The sequence below is a fragment of the Penaeus chinensis genome, chromosome 12, assembly GCF_019202785.1.
Source record: "Penaeus chinensis breed Huanghai No. 1 chromosome 12, ASM1920278v2, whole genome shotgun sequence".
NCBI classification, from domain to species: domain Eukaryota; kingdom Metazoa; phylum Arthropoda; class Malacostraca; order Decapoda; family Penaeidae; genus Penaeus; species Penaeus chinensis.
Window position 1 is genome coordinate 12,129,307 of NC_061830.1, and position 15,000 is coordinate 12,144,306.

The 15,000-nt window shown below is 38.7% G+C and overlaps 1 protein-coding gene across 4 annotated transcripts in view; it reads right to left on the bottom strand.

Annotated features, from left to right (window-relative positions):
* LOC125030938 overlaps window positions 1-13,687 on the bottom strand; it is a 13,906-nt gene extending 219 nt beyond the window's left edge. Inside the window, exons 1-4 of one of the 4 annotated variants that reach the window (XM_047621322.1) lie at window positions 13,433-13,687; window positions 10,512-10,593; window positions 8,259-8,316; window positions 1-3,146 (exon numbers count right to left, since the gene is read on the bottom strand). The exon at window positions 1-3,146 is cut by the window's left edge and continues 219 nt beyond it. In XM_047621322.1, coding sequence (XP_047477278.1) covers window positions 1-2,858 — 2,858 coding nt within the window. In that variant the 5' untranslated portion in view covers window positions 2,859-3,146; window positions 8,259-8,316; window positions 10,512-10,593; window positions 13,433-13,687. Of the gene's footprint in view, window positions 3,147-4,847; window positions 8,317-10,511; window positions 10,594-13,432 lie in introns of those variants that run through there. The other 3 variants (XM_047621323.1, XM_047621321.1, XM_047621324.1) reach the window with 3 other exon arrangements.
* Between the last annotated feature and the right edge of the window lie 1,313 nt (window positions 13,688-15,000).

The following is a 15,000-nucleotide window of genomic DNA, read 5'->3' on the forward strand; positions in this document are numbered from 1 at the left end:
CTCTTCATGAACCTTATTCCTCCTGCAGGGGTGAGGTTGGAAGCAACAAGGTCCACATTTTCGTAAGTCTGCCTGATTCTAGAGAGCGCTTCTGCAGCCCAGGTTTCATTCTCATCACTCACATTCTTCATTATGACAGACATCCCATCGGGCTTATCAAGTCTCGGAATAGACTTTACACTTTCTTCCCATGGTATGTCTAGCCGGAGAGTCAACTTCATGATAACGGTTTCAGTCTGCATAAGGTTCTTGTTGAACGCCTGTAGAGCTTCGCCACTGGATAAACGGACACACACCTCACCTAGATATTGCATATTCACGAGAGCGGCAACCCCCTTAACACCCAAATGCCCCATGAACGCAGTCAGTCTCCCCCCCGGCAAAAGGGTTGTGAGGAGGTCGTCGCCGGTCTCCGAGTTTCCCCATTCGTAATAGTGTTGGTCCATCCTCAGGACGACGTTAGTGTCTGGCCGTTTGGATAAAAGCCGTAAGACTGGGAAGACATTGATGTTTTTCCTCACCTCAAAGGCGCCGCCCTCCACTGCAACATTCCCTTGGCTGACACTGCCGTAAATCCGCATCAGTACGCCCTTCGGTGCGAAATCTGTGTTCTGCAGGATTAACATCATCGGATTCAGTGGATCACATAGGCTTTCATGGTCTGGTTTCCAAATGAGTTCCTGAGATATTGCAGCAGTGACTAATTCACTAACGTGCGGATGGCAGTTTGATTCTTGGATTATGCGCCACAACGTGCTTATGGAGTTGGTTCTGCTTCCGCTTAAGATCATTTTTGTTATACTATGCAGAATACCATCAGAAACTTTGTTTTCTATGCACAGATTTCCTAATGTGAAGAGGACAGTGTTCCACCAACCGGTTTCCCGAATTTTAAATAAAACTGGATCTTTAAGTGGACTGGGAACCTTCGCCATCACTTTTGGGTAATCACGAGATAAACGTTGAACTATGTGTAATGAAGCTAAATATTCCATTTGACTCTTGTGTATAAACGAGAAGGAGTGGTTTATTCCACCCACACCTTCTTTAACTTCGCACAAGAGAAATGCAGAGAGAGTCTGGACTGCATCGATATTGACCTTCCGGCAAAATGATGATAACTTCAGTTGCTTTGCTTGTTCTATTACAAACTTACCTTCATCAATCATTGAAAATGCTTCTTCTGCAAGTATCATCAACCAATCATTAATGATTCCCTCTAGTTCTATATGGTGAAGGGATGTCGATGCCTGAAGTCGAGAAATCAATTTCATGGCACACAGTCTAATCAACTCAGAGAATAGGAGTGTCGATGATGTTATTTTCGAAACTCGAGATGTATTGTCTTTCCACAGAATAATCAAGAGAGCTATTGTAAGGGGCAATTTGAGATGGTCACCAAATGCAGTTCCGGTGCTATTCAAGTAGCTTTTAAATTCCACTACCATCCGATGGCACTTCTCTTTGTCGGGTTCATAACGCATAAGCATGTTCGAGATAAAATTTCTTAAACCCTCTGATGTGAAACCCTTAATCTGAAGTGTCAAGAGCTTACAGTGATGTTTTGTGGCTTTCTGTGTGAGCATAGAAGTGAATTCAGGTCGAGTTGTGATAATCATGCGAGCAGAGCCAAGTGTAGAAAGGATTTCCTCCACTAAGGCTCTTCCGTTCGTTGTGGCTTCATCCATGCCGTCAATAACAAAGAGAACATTCACCTTATGGAGTGTCAATATGATATCTTTTTCATCAAAGTAATCACAGGTTTCCAGCAGCAAAGTCTTTTGCATATAAGAAACCAGCGAGCTTTCAGTAACATTCCTGGCTTCAATAAATATCAAAATATCAACTGATCTCAACCCCTCGATTGTTTCCATTCTAGTCCGCCAAACATGTAAAATGTAACGACACAATGAAGTTTTTCCACAGCCAGCTATACCGCACAAGATAAGGACAGACGGCAGAATCCCCAATGGTATCTGTTGCTTCTCACAAAAGAGCTCAGTAGTGAGTAGAGTCTCAATATCTATAATTCTTCCTAGCTCTTGAATATGCAGAGGGGTGAAGATCTTGTCCACGAGGAGCTCAGGAAATTTGTCATCACTTAGCCAGGTAAAAGGATTCAGGATCTTCAAGTTAGCATAAAAAGCCATTAGTTCTTTTCTACCGTGGGTAATAAATTTTCCCACAAGATCTTCCCGGAACTGTTTCATCTTCTCAAAGTACGCTGTAGCCTGACCTGTAAGAGGAGCTGATTTTATTTCGTCAATTTCAGCTAAGTAATTCTGTTTTAAGTTACCGAGATCCATACCAAAGAAATCTGAAGCTTCGTCAAACAGATTTTCTAATAACCGTTTGAGGTCTTCCATATTATCACGCAAACTAATTTCATCTACAGTTAGCTGTTCATGGCAAACTCTGTTTCTCACATTCTTCAAATCTAGCATTGCCCTTTTCAGTGGTCCAGGTAATCTGTACTCCTCAAAGAGTTTACCCAACAATTTGACAAGCAGGGAAATATCATAGTCTGCTGTATTTACCGGCTCTTCTACCTTTTCTCTTTCGGCGGCATTGAAAGTCTCACGAATTTTCCGATTAGACCAACCCAAAACCTCGACACAAAACCCTTGCACAGTTTTACTCCAAGTTTCAATGGGACGCACGCCCGCTCTGTAAAACATCAGGAGAAAAATCTCTTTCAGCGCCCGTTTGTTGGTCTGCGTTGCCGCCTTGTAGAAGCGCGCAAAGTGAATATCGTCTTTATCAAAACCTCCCGAATTCAGAGCTGCCACGGGAAGCATCATCGTCAGAATAATGGAGGACAGGAGAGAGCGAATCCCTTGCCTTAATTTACCCAACATTTTGTTTTCTTTGTTGACGTAAATATTTCCCTAGATGCCTTGTAAAGCCTCAGTGGTGAAATCAAACGAAATCCACGGCTAACCTTTGAAGCTCTCTTGCTGTGAGGAATCATCACAAACCCTCTGTTTGTAGAAATACTCTTACGAAGTAATTTCGCTAAATATCAAGGCTGTACAGTCTCTGATTCTCTGGCACTGGTAAAAGCACACGTTTATCATAATGCGAACACTTCAGGGAAGATTGCGTGTACTGGCAACTAATAGTTTCGTCTTGAATTGCCGCTTGCTCTGTAAATGGAAAATGAGATTCAGTGGTTTGTAGGTTTTTACTTGAACTACGAAAAAAATAATTGTTTGCGTGTGTGTGCGAGTGCGTGAGTGTAAGCGTGTGCGTGTGCGTGTGTGCGTGTGCGTGTGCGCGTGTGCGTGTGTGCGTGTGCGTGTGCGTGTGCGTGTGCGTGTGCGTGTGCGTGTGCGTGTGCGTGTGCGTGTGCGTGTACGTGTACGTGTGCGTGTGCGTGTGAGTGTGTGTGTTTGATTTTGCGTGTGCGATTTACCCTCCATATCCAAGTGGATATAAAAGGATGCTTCCGCTCGTGTTTACCGATAATGTTAAGTGAAAAGTGAATATGAGCCATGTGTTTCCACCGGACACTTATGTATTTTCTAGGGACAGTGAAATAGTAACAGTGAAATCCCAAACACAATACTTACCGGCGGAAGTTAGGTTCCCAGTGAGCATCGGTGTCACATTCTATTCTTAGCCAGCATGATAAACAGACGACACAAAACCTTCCACCGGCTTTTTATCACAAGAATCATCCACAAAACACTCAAAACCTTGTAATAACCTTCTTTATCCCTTGGTTATTTCGATAAACGAGTTCGTTTAGACACAAGCCTCTCAACGAGTACTACTTAACCGTGCTCCTATACAACAAGTTTTCCCACGTGCGGCCTCGCTGTCACCCAGCACTGCCAGTCACACGAAGAAAGATTTATACTATAACATTTCTTTTTGGAAGAACGACTACGAACGTTTTTTTCCGAAGGTGTAAATGCAGTATCACATATAATCCAAAACTTCTGAAGAATGAGGATATTCAGAAGTGATATAGCTATTTATAGCCACGGATACGGTCTCCTTATCCGCCGCGTGTGTGTGTGTGTGTGTGTGTGTGTGTGTGTGTGTGTGTGTGTGTGTGTGTGTGTGTGTGTGTGTGTGTGTGTGTGTGTGTGTGTGTGTGTGTGTGGTGTGTGTGTGTGTGTGTGTGTGTGTGTGTGTGTGTGTGTGTGTGTGTGTGTGTGTGTGTGTGTGTGTGTGTGTGTGTGTGTGTGCATATATATGTATAATATATATATATATTAATATATACAGTATATAGTATTTATACTATATATATAGTATTTGTATACATATACATTTTTTTTCTTCTATTTTTATTGAAAAAGGTCAGCGTATTCAAAATATAGCGATAGCGTGAGGCCTGGGGCAAAGTCCTCAGGTAGAGAAGTCCTATATGGCATCAAAGGGGCATTTGGTGCTATGGTAAAGTGTAATAGTGAAAATGGTTAGGAATGAGTTAATGACTAGGGTAAATTTACAGGTTGAACGGAACTAGAAGGTAGTATGGTAGTGAAAAGGGTTGAGGCGGGGAGGTGATGGGGGATAAAGGTTGTTCGAAGAGGGAGGAGTTAAGGGAGTAGGGAGCATTAGGATAAAGTATTGTGGCCAAAACGAAAAAATGAGTTAATGATTAGGTATCATTGTGTGTGGTGTGTGTGTGTGTGTGTGTGTGTGTGTGTGTGTGTGTGTGTGTGTGTGTGTGTGTGTGTGTGTGTGTGTGTGTGTGTGTGTGTGTGTGTGTGTGTGTGTGTGTGTGTGTGTGTGTGTGTGTGTGTGGGTGTGTGTGTGCGTGTACGTGTGTGTGCGCATGAACATATTTCATAAACATCTGCAATAAATGAAAGGAAGGAATAAAACATCAGTAAGATAGCTTTACATGCATTACGATAAATGTGTCAGTCCTCTGAAATATTCAACAAAACATGAAACAAATATATTGAAAATACAGACATATTTACACAGAGACATACACGAATTGGGTATATTTACTGTATATGTGTATGTATGCGTATAGGTATGTGTGTGTGTGTGGGGGGGGGGGAGGTAACATGTGCCGTTCCGTGTGTATGTAAGTGTATGTGTGTGTGTGCGTGTACAAAGTTTAACAATACATGAGTTTTCAGGTACATTTAATTTGTCACAATTCGACATGAACAATTAATGAATATCATTACCACAGCCATTCTACATTATACTCGGTATCCTTATTTAAATTCTCGTAGTCCTTATGTTCTATACCATAACAGGAACGTATAGTAATTTTGTCAAATACTTCAATTTTGTTTTCTATTAGCCTTTTCAAGAACCTCAAACCTCCCGCAGGAGAGAGGCTAGAGGCTACCAGGTCCAGCATCTCATACGAGTTTCTCATCTTGATAATCACATCGGCAGCACGTTCCTCAGTCACATCACTCACATCTTTCAGGATCAAGGACATATAAGCAGGGGTGTTTATCTTCGGAATGGCTTCTGTCGTCGCTGTCCAGGGTATGTCGACTCGTACCGTGAGCATGTCTACGCTCCTCTTGTTGGGTCCTGAGGAGAGGGAGTTTTCCAGCGTCTGAAGCGTCGAAAGATCCGTAACGCGAATGCAGGTTTCGCCCAGATTTTGTACGGCAGCAAAGGCTTTGGCCCCTTTCTGTCCTAGGTGACCCATGAAAGCCGTTAGTTTCCCTCCCGGCAGGAGAGTTGTCACGATGTCGTCACTGCATTCCAAGTTCCCCCACTCGTAGTAGTGCTGATCCAACCTCAGGACAACGTTCGTCCGTGGCCGCTCAGACAAGCACCGCAAAATGGGGAACAGGTTGACATTGTCTCTTTCGCCAAACTCCTCGCCATCCAGAGCAACTTTTCCGTGTCCGATTTTATTAACAATTCTTATCAATACACCACTTGGACTATATTTGGTCTTCTGCATTAACAATACATTTGGATCCATTGAATTGCACAAACTTTCACAATCGGCCTTCCATACAAAATCCTTAACTAACACAGCGCTGACCAGGTCGCACACAAGGGGATGACATCCTGACTCTTGGATTATGCGCCACATTAAAGAGATGTCATGGATACTCTGATCAATCAGGATATCTACCAGATCCCCTATCAGCCTTTCTGACACTTTCTCCGTCTGACTCACTTGACCTAAAGTGAAAAGCACAGTGTTCCACCACCGACGATCACATAATATTGTCAGCAGAGAATCTTCTTCTTCCTCTTTTTCTTCCTTCCGAAAGATCTTCCTTAACTTTTTCAACATTCTGGGGAAAGATTTTGACTTTGGTTTATGCACTTCTAATAACTTCTTTGTTATGTAAAGTGATGCTAAGTATTCCATCTGACTCTTGTGTAAAAATGAAAAGGTGTATTCAGTGCCACCTAATCTTTCTTGAACTTCACAAATAAGAAAAGCAGAAAGGGTTTGGATGCAATCAATGTTATGTTTTTTGCACAAGGAAGTTAAGTGAAGTTGCTTAGAACTATCAATTGTAAATCTTCCTGAACTCAGCATATCGTATGCCTCCTCTGCAAGAGCCATCAACCACACATTCACAACACTTTCTAACTCTATGTGGTGGGAGGCTGTCGATGCCTGGAGCCTTGCGATCAACTTCATGGTACATAATCTGAATAGCTCACAATACAAGGATGTTGATGATGTGATATTTGAGATGCGAGAATTGTCGTCTTTCCACAGCATAATCAGTAATGCTGCTGTAAGAGGCAGCTTTAAGTGTTCGCCTAAAGCACTTCCTATTGTCCTCAAGAAACTTCTGAACTCTGTCTCAATTTGGCGACACTTTTCCTCATTTGGTTCACAAGATTTCAGAATCTTTGAGGTAAAACTCTTAATGCCCTCTTTGGTAAAGCCTTGAATTCTGAGTTTCAAAAATCTGTGATGATACTTGTGCGTATTCTGCGTAATAGTATAAACGAATTCAGGGCGCGATGTGATAATTACCCGAGCATTGCCAAGTGTTGAAAATATTTCCTCAACTAAAATCTTTCCATTTTCAGTTATTTCGTCCATTCCATCAATAACAAACAGAACATTTATCTTCTGAAGTGTCAGTACTATTTCTTTCTCATCAAAGTAACTGCAAGTTTCTCGCAATAATGTTTTCTGCAAATATGCAGTTAGTGAACTCTCTGTGATATTTCTAGCTTCCACAAATATCAGAATATCTACTGCTCTTAAGTCTTGAATCGTCCCATTTCTAGTTCGCCAAACATGTAGAATATATCGGCATAGAGAGGTTTTTCCACACCCAGCTATGCCTGACAAGATGAGTACAGCTGGCAGAACCCCCAATTCAGTCTGTCTCTCCTCACTGTAGAGTTCCGTGACAAATAACTTGGCCACATCAATAGCTCTCTCTTGTTCTCTGATGTAGAGCGGAGTGAAGATTTTGTCCACCACAAGCTCCGGGAACTTCTCATCACTTAGCCAGGTGAAGGGGTTAAGAATCTTCAACTTACCATAAAAGGATATGAGTTCTTTTCTTCCATACGTTATAAATTTACCCATAAGATCTTCCCGAAATTTCTCCATGTTTTCAAAGTAAGTCATCCCCTGCCCTGTAATTGGGGCCGACCTGATTTCATCCACTTCATCAATGTAAAACTGTTTCAAATTGCCAAGATCTGTTTCAAAAAAGCTTGAAGTTTCGTCAAAAAGGGTGCGTAGCATTTGCTGTAGGTCTTCCATGTTTTCTCGGAGATCCGTTTCGTCAACAGTAAACTGCTCATGACAAACTCTATTCCTGACATTCTTTATCTCTCGCATTGCTCTCCTAAGGGACTCGGGAAATGGTATGTGTTCATAAAACTTGTTAAACATCTTAGTCAGAAGAGAGAGATCATAGTCGGCTGATGTCACCGTCTCGTCAAATCTGGCTCTTTCATTTGCACTGAAGCTCTCACGAAGCTTTCGATTAGACCAACCAAGAACTTGTGTACAATACTGGTTAAGGTTTGTTGGCCACGCTTCAAGGGGTCTGACGTATACCCTGTAGAAAACTACCAAAAATATTTCTTTCATTGCCCGCTTGCATGTCTGCGTGGACGCCTTGTAGAAGCGGCCAAAGTGGATGTCCTCCTCATCAAAGCTTTCACAATTTTTCATAGACGTCATCCTAGACGTTAACCAGAAGTCACACCGAGTGATTTAGACACCTTTAACTTCTTGTATAATGATGCATAAAATGTCAATTTATCAATGATTACATTGCCACACACATCCATAGATATAAGTACATCTTAGTATAACTTACAAAAATATTCCTTCACAATTCACCGTCTTTATAGATCCGACAAATTGACATATTCACTCTGAAATGCACAAAAGAAATTTAATCAATCCGATGCACATCTATGTATATGTATGTATATGTGCGTGTGAGTTAGTGCAAATGCATGCAGAACAATATACATACATACATACATACATACATACATACATACATACATACATACATACATGTATACATATGTATGTACATACACACATATCAATATATATATATATATATATATATATATATATATATATATATATATATATATATATGCATATATATATATGCATATATATATATTCATAATATATATATACATACATATACATATACATACATATACATATATATACATATATAGATATACATATATAGATATACATAATATATATATACATATATATACATATACACATATATATAAATATATATGGTACATATATAAATATGTATATATAAATATATATATTTATTTATTTATTTATTTATTTATATATATATATATGTACATTATGTTTATGTGTGTGTGTGTGTGTGTGTGTGTGTGTGTGTGTGTGTGTGTGTGTGTGTGTGTGTGTGTGTGTGTGTGTGTGTGTGTGTGTGTGTGCATTATATATATATATATATATATATAATATATATTATTTATATATACATTATTTATATATACACATATATTATATATATATATATATATATTATTTAAATATACATTATTTATATATACATATATTATATATATATTATATATAGAATACTATTATAGAATAAATACCATATATTATATACATATACATACATACATATATACATATATATACATATTACATATATGCACATATATACATACATAAGTACATATAATATTTATATATATATATGTGTGTGTGTGTGTGTGTGTGTGTGTGTGTGTGTGTGTGTGTGTGTGTGTGTGTGTGTGTGTGTGTGTGTGTGTGTGTGTGTGTGTGTATCAAAGAACTGGCAAATTCATCGTAATTAATGTAAAGCTATATTTCTGATATATATTTCTATTTATATACTGCAGATTTTTATGTACTTACATACATATATATATGTACGTATGAATGTATGTGTGTATGTATGTATGCATATATATGCACAAAGATAGAAATTTAGATGTGCGCGTGTACACTTCTACATACCTGTGTATATATGTATGTATGTATTTATATGTATTTATGTATTTATGTATGTATGAATGTATGTATATATGTATATATACATACATATATATATATGTATATATGCATACATGTATATATGTATATATACATACATATATATATGTATATATGCATACATGTATATATGTATATATACATACATGTATATATGTATATGTATGTATGAATGAATGAATGAATAAATGAATGAATGAATGAATGAATGAATGAATGAATGAATGAATGAATGAATGAATGAATGAATGTATGTATATATGTATGTATGAATATATGTATGTACGTATGTATATGTATGTATGTACGTATCTATATATGTATGTATGTATGTGCGTATGTATGTGTATATGAACGTATATATGTATGTATGTATTTATGTATGTATGTTTGTATGAATGTATGTATTTATATACATAGATGTGTGTGCGTGCGTGCACATGTGTGAATATCTGTGTGTTTGTGCATATAGGTATGGTCACACGAGCAGTTACGTCATCAAAAAATATTCGACAACGCAAAGAAATTACTGAATAAGACATTTCAATTCCATATATCTCTCGTGTACTAATTTTATATATTCACCAAAAACATTTATATAACTTTATCCTCAACTTTAAATAAAATCTAATAGATTTACAGTACATTATGCTTCTGAGCCTACCAGTGGCTAACGATATTTAAATCCACGTAACCTGATTCCCCTTATCGTCACTAATAATAATAATAATAATAATAAAATCACTGACTTTATGTAATATTAATTATGTCTATCGTTATAGAAAAAAAAATCAACCTACTAACCTCTCAGCCCACGTTAACAGAGTAATACCGAGTGACTAGCGTGTACTCACTGTGACTGCAAATTCGAGTTTGCAATAATGATCCACTTAATTTTCTCATTATGACCGAACTCTAAGTGTTAGTGTGTTAGCCATACCATGATGAATCCTGGGTAATTATACACTGTGCATTTTTTTCTTTCTTTCTCCCTTTCATGCATCAATAAAATGCTTGTATTTTCCATTACCTTTTTCATTGCCTTCGTCCCGAGTTGTCCTCGCCATGACAGTCTAGATTTCTCTGCTGCTCAGTCTTCATCGTTTGACCTGCTGAAGGAGATGATGTGTTAAGAAAATGACGGAAGTGATGTTTTGATAACTTACGGTTAGCTATAATTAGTACTGTGGCGAAAAGGGAAAAAATAATTAACGATCAGGATAAGTGGTCAGGAGAAGAGATGCAAAGGAGAAGGAAAAGGAAAGGGAGAGAAGAAAAGACCAAGCAAAATCAGTGGAGGCGAGGGCTGCGGTAGGGACGATCCTCTCCAATGGGCTCAGTCCCTGCCTCCTGTGCCCCCCCCCCCCCCCCCCACGGCAGCAAAGAGCAAGGGATTCGCTGGCGTGGGGGGGGGGGTAGATATAAGCACTAACTGTTCTTATCAAAGCCTCTCCCGCCCTCTCGTTCTCTTTCTCTTTCCTTTTCCCCTCTTTCTCCATTTCCTCTTTCTCTATTCATTCTTTCTCTCTCTCTCTCCTCTTTCTCTCTCTCTCCTCTTTCTCTCTCTCTCCTCTTTCTCTCTCTCTCCTCTTTCTCTCTCTCTCCTCTTTCTATCTCTCTCCTCTTTCTCTCTCTACTCATTCTCTTTCTCTACTCATTCTCTCTCTCTCCTCTTGCTCTCTCTACCCTACTCTCTCCTCTCCTCTCCTCTCCTCTCCTCTCCTCTCCTCTCCTCTCCTCTCCTCTCCTCTTTCTCTCTCTCTCTCCTCTCCTCTCCTCTCCTCTTTCTCTCTCTCTCCTCTTTCTCTCTCTCTCCTCTTTCTCTCTCTACTCATTCTCTCTCTCTCCTCTTGCTCTCTCTACCCTACTCTCTCCTCTCCTCTTTCTCTCTCTCTCCTCTTTCTCTCTCTACTCATTCTCTCTCTCTCCTCTTGCTCTCTCTACCCTACTCTCTCCTCTCCTCTCCTCTTTCTCTCTCTCTCCTCTTTCTCTCTCTACTCATTCTCTCTCTCTCCTCTTGCTCTCTCTACCCTACTCTCTCCTCTCCTCTCCTCTTTCTCTCTCTCTCTCCTCTTTCTCTCTCTCTCTCCTCTTTCTCTCTCTACTCATTCTCTCTCTCTCCTCTTTCTCTCTCTCTCTCCTCTTTCTCTCTCTCTCCTCTTGCTCTCTCTACCCTACTCTCTCCTCTCCTCTCCTCTCCTCTCCTCTCCTCTCCTCTCCTCTCCTCTCCTCTTTCTCTCTCTACTCATTCTCTCTCTCTCCTCTTGCTCTCTCTACCCTACTCTCTCCTCTCCTCTCCTCTTTCTCTCTCTACTCATTCTCTCTCTCTCCTCTTGCTCTCTCTACCCTACTCTCTCCTCTCCTCTTTCTCTCTCTACTCATTCTCTCTCTCTCCTCTTGCTCTCTCTACCCTACTCTCTCCTCTCCTCTCCTCTTTCTCTCTCTCTCTCCTCTTTCTCTCTCTACTCATTCTCTCTCTCTCCTCTTTCTCTCTCTCTCCTCTTTCTCTCTCTACTCATTCTCTCTCTCTCCTCTTTCTCTCTCTCTCTCCTCTTGCTCTCTCTACCCTACTCTCTCCTCTCCTCTCCTCTTTCTCTCTCTACTCATTCTCTCTCTCTCCTCTTGCTCTCTCTACCCTACTCTCTCCTCTCCTCTTTCTCTCTCTCTCCTCTTGCTCTCTCTACCCTACTCTCTCCTCTCCTCTCCTCTTTCTCTCTCTACTCATTCTCTCTCTCTCCTCTTGCTCTCTCTACCCTACTCTCTCCTCTCCTCTCCTCTCCTCTTTCTCTCTCTCTCCTCTTGCTCTCTCTACCCTACTCTCTCCTCTCCTCTCCTCTCCTCTTTCTCTCTCTCTCCTCTTTCTCTCTCTACTCATTCTCTCTCTCTCCTCTTTCTCTCTCTCTCCTCTTGCTCTCTCTACCCTACTCTCTCCTCTCCTCTTTCTCTCTCTCTCCTCTTTCTCTCTCTACTCATTCTCTCTCTCTCCTCTTGCTCTCTCTACCCTACTCTCTCCTCTCCTCTCCTCTCCTCTTTCTCTCTCTCTCCTCTTTCTCTCTCTCTCCTCTTTCTCTCTCTCTCCTCTTGCTCTCTCTACCCTACTCTCTCCTCTCCTCTTTCTCTCTCTCTCTCCTCTTGCTCTCTCTAAAATAAATAAACATTAATTCATTAGGTGTCAACTCGGATGACACAAGTCCTAACTCAAAACCGCATCATCTTCACTGTTAGTACCCCTAGTATTTATATAATAATAATAAATCATAATAATAATAATAATAATAATAATAATAATAATAATAATAATAATAATAATAATAATAATAATAATAATAATAATAATAATAATAACGGTGATGGTGGTACTGATGATGATTACTACTATTACTACTACAAGTAGTTCTATTCCTAGTAGTAATAGCAGTAGTAATCTTACGTCGTTATTGAGGAATGCGCTAAAAATTTTAAAACCATATTACGTAGCATTGCTTGTGTTAAAATCCGTTAATATCCGATAATTTTCTTATCATCAACGTGTGTCATGATCCTTGATAAGAGAATACATGAGCTTACTTCATAAACTTATTCGATATATCAGCAGCATATTAATACAATACTTCACTCTCTTCCGTTTTGTGATTAACAATTTTCAGAATTCAGACGAGGGCTTCTTTTCACGAATCGAGACAAAGACTACATATGGATGCATGTTAAATTGACGAGATACATTTCTTCTTCCGCTCAGTATAGTTATGGAAGTTTTAATTCGATTTTAAATGTAGGGTGTTATTCCTGAATCCGGGAGTTACTGTAAGTCCTCTCAGAGACACCTGTCATTGACTGTCACAAGCTTATGTTTCTCCTTTCTGAAATGATCGACAATATATTCAATTTACAACGAAAAAGAAGACAGATCACGAACAAAAACAATGAAATTCACAACTTGAGCGTACTTACTTATTCCTCAGCACACAAGACCGCTCTGTCCTCCAGGAGGCAACACTTCCTCCGTCTTCGGCGGTCCCACTTCAGAATTCTCACATATTCAGAATAGATTCTTCCATTTCCGCATTGCAGTACTTTGAAATTGCCAAAGAAATCTTCCCATGTACTATGCACACTTCAATGTATCGATCTCTGCCTTTGTGCGTACAAAATAGTTGAGATGTGTGTGGCATGAGGTCTGCGTCATGAAATTTTCCCAACCACAAGGGATACTCTGATCTCGCTGCCAGACGTACCCTTGTAATTATGGTACATGTGTTAGCGTATTATTTGAGGGTTTTTTTTTTTTCAATAAAGAGAGAGATAGAAATGGATATACATGTTAACACTATGTGAAACTTCTGTCTTATATGATAATGAATAGTGTACATATAAAGAAGGAGAAAGTTAGCACCGTGATAAGAGCAAAGAAAACCAGCATTGGCAACTACGTATTATTTGAGGGTTTTTTTTTCAATAAAGAGAGAGATAGAAATGGATATACATGTTAACACTATGTGAAACTTCTGTCTTATATGATAATGAATAGTGTACATATAAAGAAGGAGAAAGTTAGCACCGTGATAAGAGCAAAGAAAACCAGCATTGGCAACTACTGATCAAGGTCATTCATGTTTCCAAATTTTTGTAATGGAGTAACATTTTCCTTCCTGTTTCCTATCCACGATATAACATGACCTGGACTATACAATCTCACTATGCGTTGTTTATTTCACTATGCACGAAAGCACCAACGGAAACATCTTATATCTAGTATAAAGTAAATAATCAGGTACATTTTGGAATGTTACGCACGCCATTCCTATCTTACTATACCGCTGTTAAACTTACCTCGTTTCTTGTAACTTTTCTGGGATTATTTCCTGTGTTGTGATTGATGTTCTATTGTTGTTGTTGTTGTTTTTTTGTTTGTTATTTTGTAATCTATATCTTCTCTTTGTTTTTCTATCTTACACGTGGTGGTGTAAATATATGTGATTATTATTCATTTGATATGTATATATGCTAGACTCATCATTATAAGTTTCTTTATCACAACTGTTAGCATTCTTATTACTATCATTGTTATACCAATCGATATATTTTGTTAATTTCATTTATTCTCATTTATTTATCAATATTGTATTATCATTCCAATAATCATCATTATTATCACGATTATTATTACCATTATTATCACTAGTAATATCATCAGTAATAGTACTTGTATCATTAATGTCACTGATAATAACAATGCTATTAATATCATTTATTACCACTATTGTTATTTTTATTATTATCAACAGCAGCAGGAACACAGCATTACCATTGCTATTATTGCTGTTGATGTGACGATTATTATTATTATTGTTGTTGTTGTTATTGTTATTATTGTTATTATTATTATTATTATTATTATTATTATCATCATTATTAATGTTATTATGATTATTATGATCATTATTGTTATTTATATCATTATTTTTACTATTGTTGGTATTGTTATTTTTATCATTATTATCATTATTAGTAGTACAATC